The 22,914-nt window shown below is 41.6% G+C and overlaps 1 protein-coding gene across 1 annotated transcript in view; it reads right to left on the bottom strand.

The window, feature by feature from the left end:
• Positions 1-5,544: 5,544 nt before the first annotated feature.
• Positions 5,545-22,914, bottom strand: part of tulp4 (TUB like protein 4) — a 75,110-nt gene continuing 57,740 nt past the window's right edge. The window contains exons 12-14 of the mRNA XM_033025631.1: positions 20,952-21,095; positions 16,235-18,717; positions 5,545-12,228 (exon numbers count right to left, since the gene is read on the bottom strand). Coding sequence (XP_032881522.1) covers positions 12,112-12,228; positions 16,235-18,717; positions 20,952-21,095 — 2,744 coding nt within the window. The 3' untranslated portion in view covers positions 5,545-12,111. The remainder of the gene's footprint in view (positions 12,229-16,234; positions 18,718-20,951; positions 21,096-22,914) is intronic.

A 22,914-nucleotide genomic window follows, 5' to 3' on the forward strand; every position in this document is an offset into this window, starting at 1 on the left:
AGTCATCTTCCTCTTGTTCACCCGTGGGGGGTTGGGGCCATTGAGCGCTCCGCAGTCGCCGCTATGGTGGCCCAATGTTCAGGCCCTCTCGCCGGGATGATCGGAGCTCTGGCATCGGAACGGAAGAACACACTCAGCGGCTTGGAGTTTCCGAATCGGCCGCTTCCTACCGGAGACCGCGGCTTCTGAAGTCCACAGGCCGAGCTAGGCGGAGCTCCAACACTGCCGACCCTCGGCATAAGATCCAGGTCTCCGCGATTAGTTAAAGTCAGCGCCGACCGCGGCTGGTAGCTCCGCAAAACACAGCTTCACTGTGTTAAAGCAGCAGGCCCAACACTCCGGAGCTCCACACGGCAATCCCCGGTAAGGCATCGCCCGTTCCGCGTTGGAATCCAGTGCAGCGCCACTGCTGAAGCTCTGGCCGGTCTCCGGCAGGAAAGGCCGCGCCAATCCAGATGGTAGGCCGCGAAGGGGGGCAAAGATGCGGCCTCGACCAGGAAGCGACTGGGAAACAGTTTCCCCTCTTTCCCCCCACCTCCCCCACATAAAAAAGACCAAGAAGCCTCCAAAAACATACTTTGAGACAGACTAAAAATAACAAAAATGGTGAAAGGACGGACAAACTGCTGGCGAAGCTGCCGTGCGCAGAGCCACCTGATGACTTGTGACTCTATATAACATTATGAAGGACATAAACAATTTGGCCTGCAGGAAACCTTATCCCATGTCAAAGTAAACAGTTCTAGAGGACATAGATCTAGGTTGAGGGATAAGAGATTTAGAGGGAACCTGAAGAGAACCCTTTTCACCTGAAGAATGACAAGTAATTGGAATGCACTGCTGGAAGATGTGTTTTATTTTTTTTTAAATGTAATACAATACTTTTATTTAGAAACAAAACAAACATACAAAAAAGTAACACGATCAAAACAACAGTCATCAATTGTGTGATGTGAGCAGAGTTGCTGACAGCATTTTAGAAGTGCCCAGTAGACCACTGAAATCACCTAGATATGGAAATGTCCCACTTAGGCGATTTTTTTGGCGACCACAGGTGACTAGGCTGACGCCACATGGTCGCCGGTGATCACTAGGGTGTCGCCTGTATGGTCGTGAGTAATCTCCTCAGTCGTCCAAAGAGTCGTAGCGTCTTTCTGGTCACCGCTGGATTTTCAATATGTTGAAAAATGTTCGTCGAGACCATGGGTTTGACGCCAATGAGCGTAGCTTGACATATGTGCTGTCGTAGGTTGTCGCAAGGTTAACGTAAGTTATCGCCAGGTGACGTTGGTTGTCGCCGGTGCTGACTTCGGTGAATTCCATTGTCATATTTTCCGGCAGTTGCCTAAAAAATCGCCTGAGTGGGACAGGCCCATTAGTCCAGTTGCCGGTTTTTCGGCGACCTGCTACTACGACTATGACAGTCACCGAAAAATCGCCTAAGTGGGACAGGCTCATAAGTCAATGGGCCAGGCAGCATTTTTGGAGAGTAGGAACAGGTAACATTTTGGGTCAAGTCCCTTCTTCAGACTGAGAGTCAGGGGAGAAGGGGACTAGAGGTATGGAAGAGTAAGGTGTGAAAACGACAGATCAATGTAGACGATGCTCAAGGAAATGTAGAATGGTTCATTGTTGGCTGAGGGGAAGGTGACAACGAGGCATACAAACAGTAAAATTAATCAGGAGGACGATGAAACTAGTCGGAGAACTAGGCTGGGGGAGGGATGGTGAGAGATTAGCAATAGCTAATAGCACCCATAGCAATGAAGTGTTTTGAGCGACTGGTTATGCAGCACATCAAAAAGAGTCTACCTGCCGACCTAGACCCACTGCAGTTCGCCTACAGAGCCAACCGATCCACAGAGGACGCAGTCTCAACAACACTGAACCTCGTACTGTCACACCTTGATCGGAAAAATACTTATGCCAGGATCCTCTTCATAGACTTCAGCTCTGCGTTTAACACAATCATTCCGCAGCAGCTGGTGGAGAAGTTGGAGCTATTGGGGGTTGATGCTGGCACATGTAACTGGGTCCTGAACTTTCTATCACAACGGCAGCAGACAGTCAGGGTGGGCAGTAGGACATCAAAAACCATAGGCGTGAGCACTGGCTCGCCCCAAGGCTGTGTCCTAAGCCCCCTGCTGTTTAGTCTGCTTACACACGACTGTACTGCTAGACTCAATAACAACTTCATCAACAAGTTCGCTGATGACACAACAGTGGTGGGTCTCATCAGTGACAATGATGAGTCGGCGTACAGGATGGAGGTGGAGCTGCTCACAGGATGGTGCAAATCCCACAACCTCATTCTCAACGTGGGAAAAACTAAGGAGATGGTGGTTGACTTCAGGAGGGCGGGAAAACAACACCATACACCTCTGCACATCGATGGAGCTGATGTGGAAAGGGTCAGCAGCGTGAAGTTCCTAGGACTCCACCTGTCAGATGACCTGATGTCCACAACCAACACCACAGCACTGGTCAAGAGAGCCCAGCAGCGACTACACCCTCTCTGAAGACTACGTAAAGCAGGTCTCCCCACTACACATCTACGAACTTTTTATAGGGGGACAATCGAGAGCACATTAACCAACGGCATCACTTCCTGGTTCGGGAGCTGCAAGGTGTACGAACGGCACCAACTTGACAGGATTGTGAAGACCGCCAGCAGGATTATTGGTGCTCCACTCCCTTTCTTGCTGGACATATACAGGAAGAGATGTATCAACAGAGCCATCTCCATCATCAAAGACCCCCTACCACCCATCGCATCACATATTCTCCATCCTGCCATCTGGGAAGAGGTACAGGAGCATTAGCTGCAAAACCAGCAGGATGCTCCTCAGCTTCTTCCCGCAGGCTATAAGACTGATAAACGGACTTAGCCCCCTGCCAAAGTATCGCGCACCAACCATCAACCTGGACACACTGCAGCAGCTGCCGATCGGAACGCCTGTTGATGTTTAGTAGAGAGTAGAGTGTTTAATTTAATTTGTTCATGATATATGTTTTTTATTTCTAGTTATTTGTGGTTATTTGTACTGCACACTGAATGGACACTGGTTGAGCAACGTTTTTTTGTTTCCTCTGGGTATGTGAGTACTCAGGAAAATGACAATAAAGATATACTGATACTGATACTGAATTCAAGCGCGACGCACAAAAACGTTTTTTCAACAAATCCAGTAACCTCTCTCCAGTGGACAGGTTGTTCGCCTCCAGACAAACAAAGGCTATGGCCGTCTGGGTCACATTCACATCCCTGTCAAAGAACCGCGCTCCTACCTGGTCAGCGCGGATGGGGCCATTCACAGATGCAACCGTCAACATCTCCTTCCAGTGAAGGAACCGCATCCTGCGACTCCGTATCCAGGTTTCGCGTTTTGTATACCTTCCCACTACCGGGCCGGCTGCTCCAATATCAGAGACTGTGTCCCCGGTGACCTCCCCACAACGTACACGCCTAGCTCGCCTACTTCACCACCTCCCCTCCCTGGCGGGTCCACGGTCACATCCCCGGTTCCCTTCCCGGTAAAAGGAGGAGATGCGGACTAGTACCACACATAGCAGGCCACCCATTATAAACGGTGATTTTGTGTAACTATCTATACTTCCCCATATGTGTTATTAACGTTCCAGCTCCTATATTGTTTAGCCATTATGCTCCCATGTATCTAAGCTTTCTTTTGTTTCTACAAGGAAAGATGTAGATTGGTTATTTCCTACTAACCAATTGTAGTGCTTGTTAGTAGTTGCTCCGCCGAATATGAAATTCATATTACCAAGAGCTTGCTTACATAAGTCAGTCTGAGTAGCTGCTAGTTACTGTAATGTCCCGCAGACCTATGCTGTAAGTGGACTTTAATAAACATGTGTTGTATCTTGATGTGTGTCCGACTCGACTCATTACAGCACTGAAGAGTTGGGCCAAAAAGCCCATTTCGTGCTGTGCGACTATGGCTTAACAAAAACAAAGTGGCTAAGATGGACCCACCTGGCACTCCAGGCTGAGCAATTTTGCGATGGCTCCAGTCTTGTCCTCGGCCCTCATATCAAGGACGTTCTGAGAATCTCCTCCCTGAGCTGTTGCATCCTTCACAACAGAGGTGGCAGGAGTGCTAGGCTGTGATCTGATGCACTATGGGATCATTTACATAGAAAATAGGTGCAGGAGCCATTTGGCCTTTCAAGCCAGCACCGCCATTCATTGTGATCATGGCTGTTCAACCACAATCAGTAACTTGTGCCTGCTTTCTCTCCATATCCCTTGAGTCTGCTATCCCCTAGAGCTCGATCTAACTCTCTTTTAAATTCATCCAGTGAATTTGCCTCTACTGCCTTCTGTGGCAGAGAATTCCACAAATACAAGGGAATTTACAAGGGAGCGTTTACAAGGGTGGGTGCCTAGAGCAAAAGATAAGCTCAGAGTGTTAAGTGGCATCTGTGGAGCCAAAGGGATGGTGGGCATTTCAGGTCAAGACCCTGCATTAGAACAGGGTGTGTAACAGGATAGACGCAACCTGATGAAAAGGCTTTGATGCAAAAGTGGGGGAGAGGAATGTTTAGTGATATAGAGTGGAAACAGGCCCTTCGGCCCACTGAGTCTATGCCGACCAATGATCACTCATGCACTAGTGCTATCCTGCATACGAGGGACAATTAACAGAAGCCAATTAACCTATAAGCCTACACGTCATTGGAATGTGAAAGCCGGAGCACTCAGAAAAAACCCCACAAGGTCACAGAAAACATACACAGTAGAGATAGCACCCACAGTCAGGAGTAAACACGGAGATCTGACGCTGTACAGCAGCAGCTCTACCGCTGCGCTAATGTGTCACCCAAAGTATCGTGACAGAGCTGGTAAGTGAAATCAGATAAAGGAGTAATGATGGGCAGGTGGGAGAGGGCGGAGGAAAGATGAGCTGAAGAAATCCAGGTTTAGGTGTGTTTATGATGGGCAGATGGAAGCAGGTGAGGAAGGGTAATGAGAGGAGAATTGGAAAATTCAAATATTCATACTATTGGGCTGTAAGTTATCCAAATGGAATATGAGATGCTGTTCTTCCAGTATGTGTTTGGTCATATCCTGGCAGTGGAGAAGGAAGAGGATAGACAGCTCAATGTGGGAATTGGCATGCAACCAGCTCAAGATGGCCATTGCGGACAGAGTTCAAAATGGTTGCCTAGTCTACGCAACGCAGAGGAATCCGTAGGCATCAGTGGGTAGTTTGTCTTGGAGATGGAGTGCGAGAGATCCAATCAAGGACGTGTCAGAAGAATAGCAAAGAAAGGAGAACTCAGTGGGTCAGGTAGCTTCTAAGGTAATGGACAGTCGACATTTTGGGGGCAGGACCCTTCATCTAAAATAGTATTTGAACCAAGGCTGGCCCGATGAACCGCAAACTAACAGAATAGGATGCACACTGATTTTAATAGCTCCCCATTCTGATTATTATTGTGGATTAATAGCGGGTCTGAAAGAACTGACTATTATAGATGTATTGTACACAAGAGCATTCAACCAGGTTAAAAAATAAATCTGTTAGAAACACACCATTTATTCATCTGTTGGATCCTTACAGAGGGCCTTAAGAGAAGATAACAAAAATGTAACGTGCGCACAAAGAAGATTTATGAAATACAACTAGGTTTTTTTTTACAAAATCAGCATTGAAAACAATTACACCCCAGTCTGCAAATTTTAATTCGTAAGCCACAATCAGACATTTCAATACTTACAGAATTATTATTTTTTTATATAATAAAGAAAACACGAGGGCAGTTTATTGTATCTGCTAATGCAGTACCTTATAAAACTAGTACAAAGGAGGCCCACAGCAGGAGCAGGTCTGTGCAGGTTAGATTTCAGACAACCCCATTGAGTCAGGTGTAATGTACTGCAGGGGCCAAGCTTTCACTTTTTGAATCAACCTCTATGTCCACAGGTGCAATTGCATAACAGGAAATGATATGTGAATACATTAATTGAAGTAAAACGTTTAAGGTGTAGTACTTGGCGATTCTGGTTTGTGATTTTAATTTCCTGCACAGTTTTTATATACAGTTAAATTTATGACAAGCTACACAAACTGTGCACTGTGAAAGCCAAGTCCCAAATGCTTTCTCAATCAATATCTAATGGTCATAAATAGATTCTCAAAGAAACTGATTTGTTGCAAAGGTGAAAGGGCATCATTCTGCAATAAACTGCTCTGTCGGAAGGCTGGACAATAAAGTGAGGACAGGGTAGACAAACTGAAAAGACACAAGGAAGCAAATAGACCCACACAAATATTACAGCCAATCTGTGCAATTCTAACATTACCAGTAATATCTTCCCCAGGAATGCAAATGCATTCTATACCTTTGCAGCACATAACCCTTAATGCTAATATTAAACAAAGCATCAACAATAACAAATTTAAAGAATACCCCAAGTTTTCTAACCAACATTAGTTACATAAACATTCTTTATAAATAATTAAATACAGAAACTGTTTATAAAATCCACCAATAATGTAAAAAATCCCATAAACCATCAAAGCAAACTAAAGTTCCTATTTATAACAATGTTATGCATTGTGTATATACATGAGAAAATAAAGTAGCTTAAAGATATTGCACACCTAAGTAAAAGGAAAAAAAAAACCCATCAATGCAATGTAGAACCAACATTTCATTAGGCTCAATCAACATATTTAAAACCATCAAACAACATTTTTTTGCCATACGACTAAATTAACTTATTTTGGTCTTACCCAAAATATGTTTTGAAGTTGCCGTGTTACGTCTGAAAATCTTTTTTTACTTATACCCATGTTTAAAAAGTTAAGTTGAATTTGATAGCTTTAAAATCCAGAATAACTGGAGCCGAGACATTTCTTGTCACAACGAAGAGGTTAAATAGCCATGTACATATTGATGAAAAAAGGTGTTTCGATAATAGTGGAGCACTAGAGGGTATGTTAGCTGTTATACCTAATGAAAAACACAAACTTTATAATCTTCATGTATCACCTGAAAGCAATTTCTGTTTTATTCCCCACTTGTTTGAATAGCTTTTTGCAGCCAGGCCTTTACATTACTGTCCTAACACAGTCATTGCATCCTGTGTCCATGAGCACGAGGAGCATGTTATTTACCTTGAAGATGGAGGTGGAACTTTGTTTAAAACATGGGAAAAATGCATTACTTGACCCATGATCTCCAAATCATTGTATTGTCCAAAAACTTGAGACTTAGTGTGAAAATGTGCACAGACTGTAGAGTAGATATAAAAGTTCCAGCAGCACTGTCCTGATATTCATTTTAGTGCATAATTCAAAACCTTTGTGCTAGCCCTGAAATAACAACAAATTTTAAAAAGAACAATCAATTCAAGCCACAGTCACCCATTGAGTAAGCCCACGATTACTTAGCTTATAAAACACTCACTTTTTCTGTATCTGAAGATGCTTCTATTTTTTATTTAAATAATCATATTAAAATTTCACTGCTCTAGTTATGGTTTCACATACAAAACTGTGTGGACTTTGATGATGATTTCACTGAACTTTAAACCACTGGTTGCAGGTTTGCGTAGAACTCTATATAAATACTTGGAAATTTTTCCAAATCATCAGGTTGAGTTTTACAGATGTTCTGGATGAAAGGTGAGTGATGTGCGTCAAATGTAACATATTTTATTTTCATTGCACCTTTTAAGTTTAAGGTAACAAAATTTCCCATAACTTAAATTAAAAAATCTAGCTGAAAAAGCTACTCGACAGCATTTTAAGACTGTCACTGACTTATTTAACCCAGGTTTCATTTACAGCACATATGTTTCTGCACAGTAGCCACCCCAACTCCCCTCCCACCCAAAGCTTATTCAAAATCGCTTAAATTAAATTTTGGTTATGCCACCACTATTCTAAATTTTGGGCTGTTTTGAAGACTAAGTTATAAACTAATAAAAAGCTATTTCCTGGAATCAATGAAGTTTATACATTTTCTTGGGTAAAAGACTGAATTAAATGAAACAACGTAAAATCTTATTGATATATAGTATTTATATTCTATATTTCCTGTTTAGGAATATTTCTAGATACAGAAACACAGTAAATGAAGCAGGTATGCCAGTGAAGACTTACAACAAGCTGGTGCATATCTTAATGCTCATGATTTTTTTTGGTGTAAGCTGAATGTGGATGTTTACGTCCAGAAAAAGCAACATTGCCACATTAAACTACAAATAGCAAGTTTATGTTCCTGGAATCCTGATATCTGATACTAAAAGGTTGTTAAAAATATATATACTTCCATTTTTGCTAAATGCTGAAGACCTGCATAACTTTACAATAAGTGACAATTATAAAGTTAGGTCAAGGAGACATTTCCACCAGAAAACTATTTTCTGGCAGGAAACACCATTATAATGACCTTGTGTATCAGACAACACCGAGTACTAAAGGAAGATTAGCTTGTCTTTAAATGTAAAGCGATACATTTGTACAAATGTAAAGCAATACTTCACCCTCCATATTCCAGTCATTTTCACCCTGGCATCTTGCAGTCAGACTGAGCTATTTTAATGTTGAGAAAATCCTTATATTAAAAAAAGTTCAACATGAACATAGTGGTGACACTAATCAATATAAATGTTTTCTTTACTGTATAGCACAGATACACATGTTCTCAAATCGTAATCTCGAGGACACAAGAAACAGCATCAGTAGGCCATTCAGCCCTTACTCCTGCTTACTGTGCTATCATGGCTGTTCTTTTACCTCAGGTTCACTTCCCTGCACTAAACCCACAACCCTTGGTACCAAAAAAACATTGGTCTGTCTGTCTTGAATGTAGTCAGCAACTGAGCTTTCACACCTCTCAGCATTGAGTTACAATACCTCCGAGGAGCAAGTTGAAGCATCACCTCTTATTGCTGCTTCAAGTCACACCGCTGTTCACTACTTTTTGCAATATGCACTGTTGGTGGAATAGTTATGGTTATTGCTCCTATTTTCTGTCGCTTTCAAGCAGAACACATTGAACACCAGAGCAAAAGCTTGTTGATCGGAAACATTAACATTTTTTCTCTCTGCACAGATCCTATCTGACCGCAGTCGGCTTTCCCCTCAGATTTCCAGCAAATGCCTTTTTTTATTTTCACAAAGCCAGAATGCTCCTTGTGGTCGACTTGCTTTGAGATTTTAACTGAGGGACAGCAATGAATTGTATTCAAATCAAAATGACCAAGTGCAATCTTATCTTCACAGCTAAAAAACAGTGATTTTGTGTAGCTCCATCATTGTCAGGTAGAAAGTTCATGCTCAGACCTACAATTTAATCAAAGTTTAAATAAATGGAGGGTTTTTGGTCCTCATGTAATTTGTTAATTAGGTTGCACCTACTGAAGTTAATTAATTACAATTCAAAGATAGAACTTCATGAAATACTTAAGAAAGACACAAAATGCTGAAGTAACTCAGCCGGACAGGCACCATCTCTGAAGAAAAGGAATAGGTGATATTTCAGGATGGAACTCTTCTTCAGGTGCTGCAGTTACTCCAGCATTTTGTGTCTATTTTTGGTATTAAACTGCATCTGTAGTACCTTCCTACTCATGAAATACTTCTTGCTTGTGCAAAACAATAGCCAAAAATTGTGTTTTGTCGATGTATTAACATTAATAATGTGATAATGGTGAATGCTGATATTTTATTTTTCTCCTCTTAGTGTCAAGATAGTGCCTGTTCAAAATAAAGAAACAAATGCATAGAGAAACAAAAATACTGAAGTTTATCAGGATTATTAACACATTAGTTTCTCCTGGGTTGCCGAATACAAATTCTTTCTGCAACAATGTGCAAAGTGTACAACCTCTCACCCCCAAACAAATTTTTTTTGGTGGAAAGAATATATAAGCTTAGCACAACTATGAGTGTTCCTACACTTAAAACTTCAGTAGCGTGTTGGAGTTCAAACGACAAACCAACCCAAAGCTTCACAATAGGTTTCACAATAATTTTTCGAGCTAATAGACAATTATACAAATCATTACGGTGGGGAGGTGGGGGGGAGAAAGAAGAATGGGGAAGATATTTGTAACCGGACAAGTGATAAATGGAGAGTTCTCCTCATGTGACAAGTAAATTAGTTTACACTTGCTTAAGTTAATTAAGTAGAACTACCTACAAAATCAGAGGTCAAGTAAGTAACTCAAGTTGCTGAAAAGTGGGAATTGATGTTCCACAGGGATCATTCTTAGGACCATCATTAATCACCGTTTATATAAACAGTCTAGATTTACGAATTGGAAGGACAAAATCAAAATTTGTATACAATATCACGTCAGGAGCTACTAACATGGGGAAAGACTGGTGACAATAGTGTTGCTGACAAGACACGTAATGGAAAATTGATTCTAATGTAGTTAAATGTGGCGTATCATTTTCATAGCTTTAAAGAATCCGCATAGTCTGGGTGCAGGTTTACAAATTATTAAAAGTAACTAAAAAGTGCAAGCACAGCACAGGGCTTCATTTGGGTGGAACCAAATTCAAGAGCAGAGTAGTTGTACATAGCTGTTGCAGAACCTTGGTTAGACCGCCATGCATAATTTGTGTTACAAAAGGATAAAGCAGTATTTTTGCTTTAATAGTAAAGGTGATAACAAACGTGACAAATGTCTTTAAAAACAGAGGACAGAGAGAATGGGGCCCAGAGACACAGGGGAAACTATAAAGGAACTCTGGGGAAACATTTTTGCTCTGAAAATGGTGGTAGGTTAGAACTCATCAACGCATGGAATGGTTCAACGGTGATCCTTTTCAGGAGAAGTTGGACAAACTCTATCAGGGGCTAGTGAGAAAGAAGGGTAATAGCTTATGTCGAGCATATACTCTGGCAGTAACTTGGGTTGAATAGCCTGTTATTGTGCTATAAAGGTCTATATAAACCAAGGAACAGTTGACACTACATAAAAATACAATTATGGGTGGGGAAAAGTGAAGTTGAATAAGTCCTAACAAAATCCTTGATTCCCAGCTTTTAGAAACCTTGGTATTCTCCAACATGCGTGTTGGAATCTGAACTCATCATGTTGGCTTACCGTTATATTCCAAAACTAAGTTTAAAGTACTCATGAATTTACATTGCATTAAACTTTAACCATCTTCTAGAGGTTTCCTAACCTTAAGACAACAATTACTACAGCTTGTAACAATAACTCACCTCACCCCCACACCTGCATCACTGTCTAAACCAAACCTCACAAAACAAGCTACACAACCAAAATATTTATAGAAAAGTTTACTACAGTCCAGCATTCTGTAAAAGTACCATACAAGTTTAGGTGCGTTCGGTCCCCTACTTTACCGATCTACCCCAAAACGGTGGGTGGCTTGACATGGGGAAAGTAATCCGCTGTTAAGGATACATGTGCAACTCATTGTCACTAGAAATAAAAAAATTGAAAAGTTTAAAAGTTGCTGACAAAGTATCAATATGTTCAACTCAATAATTAGATTTTGATAGTTACCATTAAAATAGCTTAACAAAAACACAAAATAGTAATTTCAAAGCAATGAATATTAAAACAAACTGCCTCAAAACATTGTTTTAATGTCTGTCTTACAGTTTTAATTCATAAGCTCCCTAAATTGCAGTTTCCAGTGGTTAAAAGTATTGACACAACACCAGCTACCTACTAATACCATACCTTCTCAGTCTGGTGCCAAGAATCCTTACTATTCAAGTATTACTAGTCTTATTAAAAAATTGCAGAGAAAGCAAATTTCTTTAATGCAAAAAAAAAAAAAACACCATATTATAAGGCAGTCTAGTCAACAGATAAACTTATTCTACTGGGTTATTCGGATAAGCAAGGTGCAGCATGTAATCTGCTGCAAAGGTCTACAAAGCAGCAAGTTCTCTGAACTGCAATCATCCAAGCATGCATCCGAGAAGCATGCTCTTCCTCTTACTTCAAGACTAAACAGGTGAACTGCGATGCTCCAGAGTGAAGTGCACAGCTACCCAGACCATTTCAGTCACAGTGCATTCAAGGTGCATTCCTGGCATCTTTTGCTCCTCAGATCCAGAAAGCAGTGTGGTGTCTCCCATTCATTTCAGTCGTTGTGTAACATTTGCTAATGCAACAGCAAAAGCCTGCACTGCTGAAAATGGATATTGAAAATCCAGAATATACGCATTTCCATCAATCCTTCCAAACTGCATCACCTAAAAAAAACAATATAAACAGAATGATATTGTGGTAAAAATACTGCCTGCATGATTTTTATTGAAACTAATTTGGCAGGAAACAAAAGCACATTAAGTGTACAATATACTCAAGATCTGTTTTAGTGACATATTCTTTCCTAAAGATCTAAGATGAATAGGTTCATGAAAATTCTTTCAAGATGTATTTTTGGAGCATAATGTCACAATGTCACAATTTGTAGCCTATTTGTAAAGTTCATAAATATGCAGTATGAATACAGCCTACAAGTTTCACTGTTCGCATCCTTGTCTCACTTTGTTATCACCTATAGCCCAGCCAACAATGACCCATTATGGACTCCAATCTTCATTGGTCATCTGTTGCCAGCCCGGATTTGTTCTGGCCTAGTCCTACTTCTAGTTCCCTCCCCTATACGTCGCCCACCCTTTTTCTCCAGAGATGCTGTCTGACCCGCTGAATTACTCTAGCACTTTGTGTCTATCATGAATACATAGGCCCTGTGACCTGAAGAGCACAATTTTCAATGCCAGCTCAAGAATAGGCTATATGTATCACTATCTTGCACAACTAAAAGGATATATTTGGGAGTAAATTGTAGTGTTTTATTGATTATTATCCTCATTTATTTCAAAGGTGATCCTCTCACCTGCTTCCAATTTTTTCTCAAATTGTTTACAATTCTTGCCTATGGTAACCTTACCTAAGGTCGGGGGGGAGTTCCCCCTGCCACGGGTACCATGTAATCCCGTGTTACCTGCTTCATGGTCAGGATAGTCGGCGGCTAAACCGTCTCCCCCACCTAGTTTGCTAGGTGAGGAGGGGACTGTGGACCCCCAGCAGGACCAAAAACAAGACCTGTCAAAGGGCGGATGAGCTTCTAGCGAGCCAAAGGCCATCCACACTTCAGTAGAAATAGCAGTCATACATAGCATTGTAAGGAATGATGATAAACCACACACACCAAAATCCTATACTTCCAGCGGTGGGAGTCCACAGGAACTGGAGGACAGAGATGTGTGGTGAATTCGTCACCATTCCCATTGGAAACCAGCACCAATGCGTCGCTAATGTTTTCAACGATGATGATGTAACCTGCATGCATTTCCTTCACTTTTCACTAAACACCATCTTGAGGCAGTAGCACCAAGATTTGGAAAGAACTTCCAGAAATTCCTCAATACTCTACACCCTAAATATGTGAATTAGCATCTAGGCATTGAGGTAATATTAATGATGAGTGAATACTCATACTTTTTAAAAATGTGGTATTAAAAAGTATTTATATATTTTAATTTAAATACATAACATAGTAAACAGAATCATACAGTGGACCAGTCCACTTTACAAAATTACATATACATCTTTCAAATTTTCTTTAATTAAAAAATTTGAAACTCTTGGATTATGCAGGCGTTTCCAAACTATTTTACAACATGATACGAGCAAATGGGAGGAGAGTAAAAATGAAACCAATACATATTGGGGTATATATTAGTATGAGCTGCCAGAGATAGTTGAGGCAGGTACTATTGCAACATTTAGACAGCTACATGGAAAGGACAGGTTTAGAGAGATATGGGCCAAACACAGGCAGATGGGACTAGTGTAGATAGGACATGTTGTTCGGTGTGGGCAAGTTGGGCCGAAATGCTTTTTTCCATGCTCTATGACTATATGGCTCTATATCACATGTGATCAGCATGGGTTAGCTGGAAAATTCCGGGACGCACTTGGAGGTTTGGATTTCAACATATTCCTGTTGACATCATAAATATGAAGCACATGGAATTTCATATTGCAAACAATTCTGAGTTCAGTAAAATGATACAAGATTCATGCAAACATAAAGCTGCTGGCTGCAGATGTCTGATGAGGATATTTTGTATTTTAATTTTCATTGCCATACTCAAATCAGAGTCATACAGCCAGAAACAGACCCTTCAGCCCACTAAATTCATGCTGCCCATCAAGCACACACTAAACACACTTCATTCTGCCAACCCTGCCATGAACTATGCCCCAGGTTTTACCATTCACCTACACACTAGGGACAATGGCCAAGTAACCTATGGGAGGAAAAGGGAACAGCGGGAGGAAACACACACAGTCAGAGGGAGAATTGCAAACTCCACACAGACTGAACCAGAAATCAGGATTGAATCAGAGTTACTGGAGGTGAGATGCAGTAGTTCGGTAATTATGCCCGTTTTCCCTTGTCCTTCTCCCGGAAGGTTTCAGTGGTTCGGCGTCTGAAATGAAAATAGGAAGGGCTGGGAGAGGGGAGGGAGAAGATGAAGGTAGAGTGTGTACTTACATTCTCTTGTGGTGTGAAATGGACTGGGGGAGGCAGGAGAGATTGATATGCAGACACCCTCGTTATCGATCTCTCTCATTCCATCAGTGAGGATTAATTTTTTAGTTTATGTTTTAGAGATACAACGTAGAAATAGACTCTTCGGCCCACCAAGTCCACGCCAACCAGCAATCCCCGTACTCGAACACTATCTTACATTCTATGGACAAGTTACAATTTTTACCCAAGCCAATTAACCTACAAACCTATATGTCCTTGGTGCATAGGAGAAAACCCACGGGGACACAGGGAAGAACATACAAACTCCATACAGACAGTACCTGTAGCCAGGATCGAACCTGGGTCTCTGGCACTAAGGCAGCAACTCTACTGCTGTGCCACTGTGCTGCCTGTTCTGTGACACCATCACCACAAAAAACATTAGAGCAAGTGCTTGTTCGCCTGCAGTTCTTTCATAGAAACATAGAAAATAGGTCCAGAAGTAGGCCATTCGGCCCTTCGAGCCTGCACTGCCATTCAATATGATCATGGCTGATCATCCAACTCAGTATCCTGTACCTGCCTCTCTCCATACCCCCTGATCCCTTTAGCCACAAGGGCCACATCTAATTCCCTCTTAAATATAGCCAATGAACTGGCCTCAACTACATTCTGTGGCAGAGAATTCCAGAGATTCACCACTCTGTGTAAAAAATGTTTTTCTCATCTCAGTCCTAAAAGATTTCCCCTTTATCCTTAAACTGTGACCCCTTGTTCTGGACTTCCCCAACATCGGGAACAATCTTCCTGCATCTAACCTGTCCAACCCCTTAAGAATTTTGTACGTTTCTATAAGATCCCCCCTCAATCTTCTAAATTCTAGCGAGTACAAGCCAAGTCTATCCAGTCGTTCTTCATATGAAAGTCCTGACATCCCAGGAATCCTGCATCCTTAGTCAGATACCTGGTTTCTTTTCGGAAAGAATTGCTTGGCAACATTTGGGTGAGGTGGTTTAATCTGCTGTCGTTTGACAAAACATTGATTAGACTGTATTTGGACTGTTGTGTACAGCTCTGGTCACCACACCAGAGGAGGGGTGTGGCAGCAACAGAGAAACTGTGGAAGAGAATCATCAGGATGTTGACTGGAATGAGAGCTGTTGTTATAAGGAGAGATTGGATAGACTGGGTTTTTTTCTCACTGGATCATACGAGGCTAACCTTAGAGGTTTATAAAATGAGGGATTGTAGGAAAAATAGCAAGTCCTTTCCACAGGGCAGGGGAGTCTGGAGGGCACAGGTTTTAGCTGATGGGGATACATTGAAAGGATATCTGAAGGTGAGGTTTTTCACACAGGGTGGTGAATATCTGGAATGAGCTGCCAGAGGTGGCAGCAGAGACAGATAAAATTGCAATGTGTAAAAAGGTTTTTGGACAGGTACTTGGATAGGGATGGTGTGGAGGGAAACAGGCCAATATGGGTGTGGGATTAACACAGATAGGCATCAAGGTCAGCATGGATATAGTTGGCCAGGCTGGCTGTACAATTCTGATTCTTATCTTGTTCAAGAGAATCTGTTCTGTTGCACACCAAACCAGCACCTTCTCATCAGCACACATAGTCTTTAAACAAAAGCATTCAAAAGTCACTTAGACATTCAGCATAAAAGATCTGCAGCTACTTTTTTTTCTTTTACATTTTACATACCTGTCGTCCATCAAGTTCAATTTGGAAGTTCTTTGCTGATTCTTGTGTCACTCTTCCGCCAAAGTCCAACTGGTAAACTTGCGTGGCCTCATTCCAAAGTGGCTGCTTGTTAGCCATTACATATACAAACCCTTGATTGCCCAGCTTCCCATCCTCTTTATCATTTGCTCTTCGACATTTCAGCTCATCTGTTTCATTTGCTGTCCTTAGGTTTCTCTTAGTTTTCCAAACCTTTTTGGTGCTCTGGCTCTGATTCATTAGCTCATCTCCACTAATGAATAACTCGGGCTCACTTTCTGAACTGTCTTGAAACTCGCTCATTTTATTCAGCTTCTTGGATTTTAGCTGATCTTTTTGGCTTTTGATTTTTTTCTTTTCTCTTCCTAGTCTTGGGCTAGAAATAAGAGAATTGAAGTCTGTAAGTGCCTTAGCCTCTTTTTTCACCTTTCCTTCAGTTACCGCTTGCATGTTGGTTTCCTCTGGCCGACTGTCCAGCCGTTTACGGCTTTTCTTGTTGCATTTATCAGTCCGTTGGGGCACGGGAGATTCTGTCAAAGAGAGAACTTCTTGGAAATTGTCTGCTGTTTCCACAATCACTTCAGTGCCTGTATGATTCTGAAGCTCTGCTGGAAATGGAGGCATTCCAGATTTCTCAATAAGCAAGTGTGGCTTTGAGTTCAAAGTCCCTTGCGAGCTGTGCATTGGAGAACATGCACTGTAGGCATTCCACTGATGCAATGCAATCTGGGTGAGTTGTAAACTAGAAAAAGTGTTACTGGATGGATACATTGGTGGCAATGGACAACAGGTGATATTAGCTGGATAACCAGACTGGACAACTACTGAAGGGTCTTGTTGTGGGTATGGTGGTGGCCCAATAGCTTCGGGGGGAGGGGGAGGAAATGATTCCTGAAAGGCTGCAATAGGAGATGCCGTGTAACTTATTGGATATGGTAAAGTCAGTCCATAATTTGGTTGAAAAGTGACTGTTGGACTGGTAGGAGATTTAATAGGAACGAATGATACGTGGGACATCTCCATGTGTGATGGCTCCAGGATGAGAGGTGGTAGTTTATGACTCCCTGTTGTTGAAACCTGAGTTGGTCTATCCTGTGGGATCCAAATCTCCTCACTCCCCGATGGGTCCCATTGATATGGAGGTGGCCGCTTCATGCTCATTGCGATCGCATTATTCAATGTAATGTGATGAATGGATTTGTCAATTTGGCAAGGCTGCAAAATGGACTCGTCCTCAGTGAAGGCGTTATTAATGTATTCAGTTCTATCATGGCAGCTGTCTGGGGGACTCAGCAGATTGTAAGATGACTGAGAAGAGAGAGGTGACGTACTAGATGAGTGCACAATTACAGTGCTGTGCTGAGAGCCAGCTCCAGTCGGGATCTCCTGCCTGACAATGTTACCGCCGTTGTTGATGCACTGACTGCAGGTATAGAGCGCAGGAGGAGATCGGAGAGTGTTTTGTTGGTACTGTGCAGAAATAGAGTTGTTTTTTGCTTTATGACCATGTTGAACAACTCTTTGGGATTCGAGAAGCTGGGACACCTTTACTGCGGCATCTTTGCTGTTTCTTCGCAATGGCATTTGTAGTGTGTTGCTGTTAATACGGTGCCTCCTAATAGTTGCATCGGGATAAGGCGGTGGATCCCCGCTTGGAATGACACAGTGAGCAACATTTAGCCTATTTAGTGTCCCATATACCTGTTGTATCTTCTTTGCATCAGCTGCGGGCAGGCGAAGCAATGACTGCCCTGGGCCGGGAAGAGTATACATGTTTTGGTTGCTCATTATACGCGTGCGAGGCCTGCACACTTCTTCCACATTGCCGCTGCTGTCAAAGGTTGTGATTCTCTCGTAGCCCAGCGGGGTTTGCAGATGTCCAGTGGGAAAGAGGGAAAAATCTGCTTTTTTCAGACAGATATCTACTGACGGAACAGTAGCAGGAGTGGCTACAGTCGCTGTGGTGGTACCCGGATATGGAGGAGGCGGATGGGTATTTATTTTAGTCAACTGAATTTCAGGAGTTGTGCAGAATACCACCGTGTCACTTTCCACCAATTGTGGGACTGTGCGTAAGGGTTTGATTTTTTGAACGTGCTCGGGCGCCCTGTCAACATGTTCCACAGGAGGAATCTGCAACATCCCCGAGATCTGCTGTGATGGCTGCTGGGATCCACCATTCATACGGCCTGCTTCCAGATTACCAAAGATAGCCTGCCCTGGATTGGAATACCTATTAGGAATCGCATACTGGCTGGAGCTGTCCAATGTGTGCTCCACTGCTCCAGCAACAGCAGTTTGATTGGTCAAAACATCAAGTTGCACGTTCTGATTGGCTAGTAACGACTGGACAAGACCAATGCTCTGAGTGGGGGACATTGCTTGTGCAGAACTATGGATGGGTGCAATGGGAATATTAACAGTGCACTGAGGGTTGTTTTCAGAAGCTCCAGATGTTCCATTCACTGCAGGAGTAAAGGAAAAATATATATTTGTCACACGTACAGATTGTAATTTTCACTTGTACAGCTTGCAATTTGTCAAACTAACTTGGTTACGTTTTTTGAGGAGGTGACAAAGATGATTAATGAGCGTAGGGTTGTGGATATTGTCTATATCGATTTTAGTAAAGCATCTCATAACATCCCCCAGGGTAGCCCAATCCAGAAGATTAAGATGCACAGGATTAATAGTGACGATCATATGGATTCAAAACTGGTTTATTGAAAGAAGACAGAGGGTTGTGGTGGAAGGACAATGTTCAGGCTGGAGGTCTGTGGCCAGCGGAGTTCTGAAGGGATTTGTGCTCACAGACACAGACACACACACACAAATGACTTGGGTTGGTTAGTAAGTTTATAGATGACAAGATTGCTGGGGCCGTGGACTGTGAGGAAGGCCATCAAAGTAAACAGTGGTGAAGGAATATAGAATGCTTGCTTTCATAAGTTGGGACATTGAGCATATGAGTCAGGAAATCATGATGCACTTTTATAGGACTTTGGTTAGACCACATTTGGAGTATTGCGTGCCGTTCTGGTCGTTCCATTAAAGGAAGGATGGGGATGCATTTATAAAGGTGCAGAGGTGGTTTACCAGAATGATGTCTTGATTACAAGTAGCGGTTTTGGCTAGAGGGAGAGGTTGAACAGACTTGGATTATTTTCTCTGCAATGCTGAAGGTTGTGGGGGGACCTTATGGAGGTATATAAAATTATGAGAGGTATAGATAGGGTAGACAGTCAGAACCTCTTTCCCCCCCAGGGTGGAAAATCAAATACTAGAGGGCATAGCTTTAAGGCGAGAGGGATAAAGTTTAAAGGAGATTGCAGGCCAAGGTTTTTTATTACACAAGATTGTTGGTGAGTGCCTGGAACATGCTACCAGGGATGGTGGTTGAGGCAGATATAATAGTGACATAAGAAACTTTTGGGTCGGCACATGGATATACAGGGAATGGAACGATATGGATTATGTGCGGGCAGGTAAGAGGTGGTTTTGGCATCATGTTCAGCGTAGACATGGTGGGCTGAAAGGCCAGTTCTAGTGCTCTACTGTTCTATTTTATGAGGAAACGTTTTCGTTGGACTGTACAACATAAACTTTCAAAATTATCCCGTCAAAAGTAGTATAAAAATATTATCCTACTTCACAAAAAAAAATTAACCTCATGTTGTTGTAGGTGTCATTATAGGTGTCAGGTGTCTTCTAGAGATGCTCTGTAGAAAGCATTTTATCGGGATGGTTTGGGAATAGCTTCATCCAAGACGGCAAGAAATTGCAGAGAATTGTGGACGCAGCCCAGACCATCGCACAAACCAACCTCCTCTGCACCTCACGCTGCCTTGGCAAGGTCACTTTTAAACTTTTAAACAGCTTATCTACGGAAGGACACAAAATGCTGGAGTAACTCAGCGGGACAGGCAACATCTCTGGAGAGAAGGAATGGGTGACGTTTCGGGTCAAGACCCTTCTTCTGAGAGGCTGCTTGTCCCGCTGAGTTTTTCCAGCATTTTGCGTCCACCTTTGATTTAAACCAGCATCTGCAATTCTTTCCTACACATCTACGAAAGGACATTGGGCTGATTGCGGGCCAAAGAAATTCATGTATGAAAAGACATCATGATTAAGCTATTAAATAAGTACTTTTCATCTGTCCTCACAAAGGATGTGAATGAAGTTCGGGTTACATTGAAGGAAGATTGTCTGTGCGTTCCACTCAGAAATAGAGTGAAATACAAATCAGTTGCGTGCAAGGCCCTCCTTATTCGTTAAAATGTTAACTATACATACAATTATCCTTTACCCATAACCTGGAGAAATACTAGAACATTAAAAATTTTAATTGTATCGTCAAAATTTCCTTCGAAAAATCATCGTGTTTTCGGTTGTGAAAAGGACCTAAACAGCCTGAAAAAATCTGAGTGTGGAATTTAAATTGAATATCTGAGTGTTAAATGTTAATGATTAAATTTTGTGCATTATCAAAAAGTGTATATTTGTTTGAAATTGGAGGCATAATATAAGTAACACTGCCGATCTGAAATGCACGTAGACAAAAGGAGCAGGACCAAGTCCTAACATACAATCATCAGCAGACTTCAATGTCCTTGGAATTTTAACCAAAATATTGAAGAGATGATACAAATTTGCCTCTTATTAGTTTACACACCTAGTACAAATACTAGAACAGACTCACCCGCAAGATCATCCTCATCCTCACTGAAGACACTGGGATTGAACATGGACATGTTCATCAAGTCCATTGACAGCTTGCGTACCTCTGGCAGGTAGATGGTCATTTGTCTGGGCTGAAGATGCAGCAGGCTGGTTTTATAGATTACTGAGGACGACAGGATAATTGAGGAAAATCACATGTATTACTAGGCAGTTTAAATACATCAGATGTATTACACACATCAAATTTCAATACATCAAATTACACTGAAGCCAAGGGTAACTAATTCAGTATCGACATGGAAAGTGCGAAAGAGCTAATTGAACTAGGAAGTGAGAGCATGAAGAAAGATTATGGAAGCTGATTACAGAAAAGGAATTTATGTTTAACAGCAATGAACAAAACCCTCGAATAACCATATTTTATACTCAGTTTCATCCATCAAAACCTCCTAAATGTTATGTTGTGCTCTAGTCTAAATTTGTATTCATCAAACATTTGTATTATGAAACTGGGAGCAGTGTTTCTTTTGTTCTTTAAATCCAAAGAATTTATATACTAATTGTGTGTACTTCATATTAAAAACACTTCCCCAACATCATTCTTGTCCTTTAATGCACATTCCTTCTTTTCATAGAAAACCTTGTAGGTCTTATACAGCTTTATTGTCTTTATTCTCTTCAAAATATCCTTGATGATTATTTTAACACTTTATAATTTAAAACATCTGTCTCAGGCATGAATATCTGTTGTCCAGAAAATCATTTATTGCAATACAAGTTAAGAAATGAATTACTCAAGCAGGAGTTAATGTTAAAGTTGTTGCTTTAAAATTAAAATGTGCTAGAAAATGGAATACACTAAACAATTCAGCAGTTTTGATGTACAACATAGAAACAGAAAAATAGGTGCAGGAGTACGCCATTCGGCCCTTTGATCCAGCACTGGCATTCAATATGATCATGGCTGATCATCTAAAGTCAGAACCCCCTACCTGCTTTTTCCCCTTCCCTTGATTCCTTTAGCCCTAAGAGCTAAATCTACCCCTCTCTTGAAAAGATCCAGTGAATTGGACTCCACTGCCTTCTGTGGGAGAGAATTCCACAGATTCACAACTTTCTGGGTGAAGAAGTTTTTCCTCATCTCAGTCCTAAATAGCCTACCCCTTATTCTTAAACTGTGACCCCTGGTTCTGGACTTCCCCAACATCGGGAACATTTTTCCTGCATATGGCCTGTCCAATCCTTTAAGAATTTTATATGTTTCTATAAGATTCCCTCTCATCCTTCTAAATTCCAGTGAATACAAGCCCAGTCGACCCATTCTTTCATCATATGTCAGTCCCGCCAATCTATTGTTAAAGAAGGTGCTGTCCATCTAGTTGGCATGTGGCCCCACTCTGACAATGGAGGCGGCACAGGACAGAAAGGTCAGTATGGGAATGGTACTTAAAATGGTTAACAATCTGGAGATCCAGTAGGCCTTGGTGGACCAATGAAATGGTGAAATTTGTGAGGCCTGTACAATACAACTTTATTCATCCCCAGAGGGAAATTGGTATCATTTAATGCTCCTAAAGGCTACATTATGTTCAACCATTTGCCACCACTTAGCAAGCAATAAATGCAACTGTTTAATTTCACAAATATGGATCAAGGAATCAGTGACATTTGATTCAAGATTCAAGAGAGTTGATTGTCATGTGTCCCAGATAGGACAATGAAATTATTGCTTTGCTTCAGCACAACAGAATTATCCTCAAATCGAACTCCTTTCAATTGATTCGATTTGCTATTTAAAAAAATATTCAGCTGAAATGCTAAATACAATTTGATCAATTTCAAGATGGTTTTTCTGCTGAGGTTTCCACACCAAGCTCATGTGTGCGAAACAATTTTGTTTACAACTATTCAAAAGCAGGAAATCCAACAGCAGATTTGTATTTCTATAGCAATATTCTCAAAGCAAACGGAGGCAGTGGATA

This window comes from Amblyraja radiata, chromosome 8 (assembly GCF_010909765.2).
Source record: "Amblyraja radiata isolate CabotCenter1 chromosome 8, sAmbRad1.1.pri, whole genome shotgun sequence".
Classification (NCBI taxonomy): Eukaryota; Metazoa; Chordata; class Chondrichthyes; order Rajiformes; family Rajidae; genus Amblyraja; species Amblyraja radiata.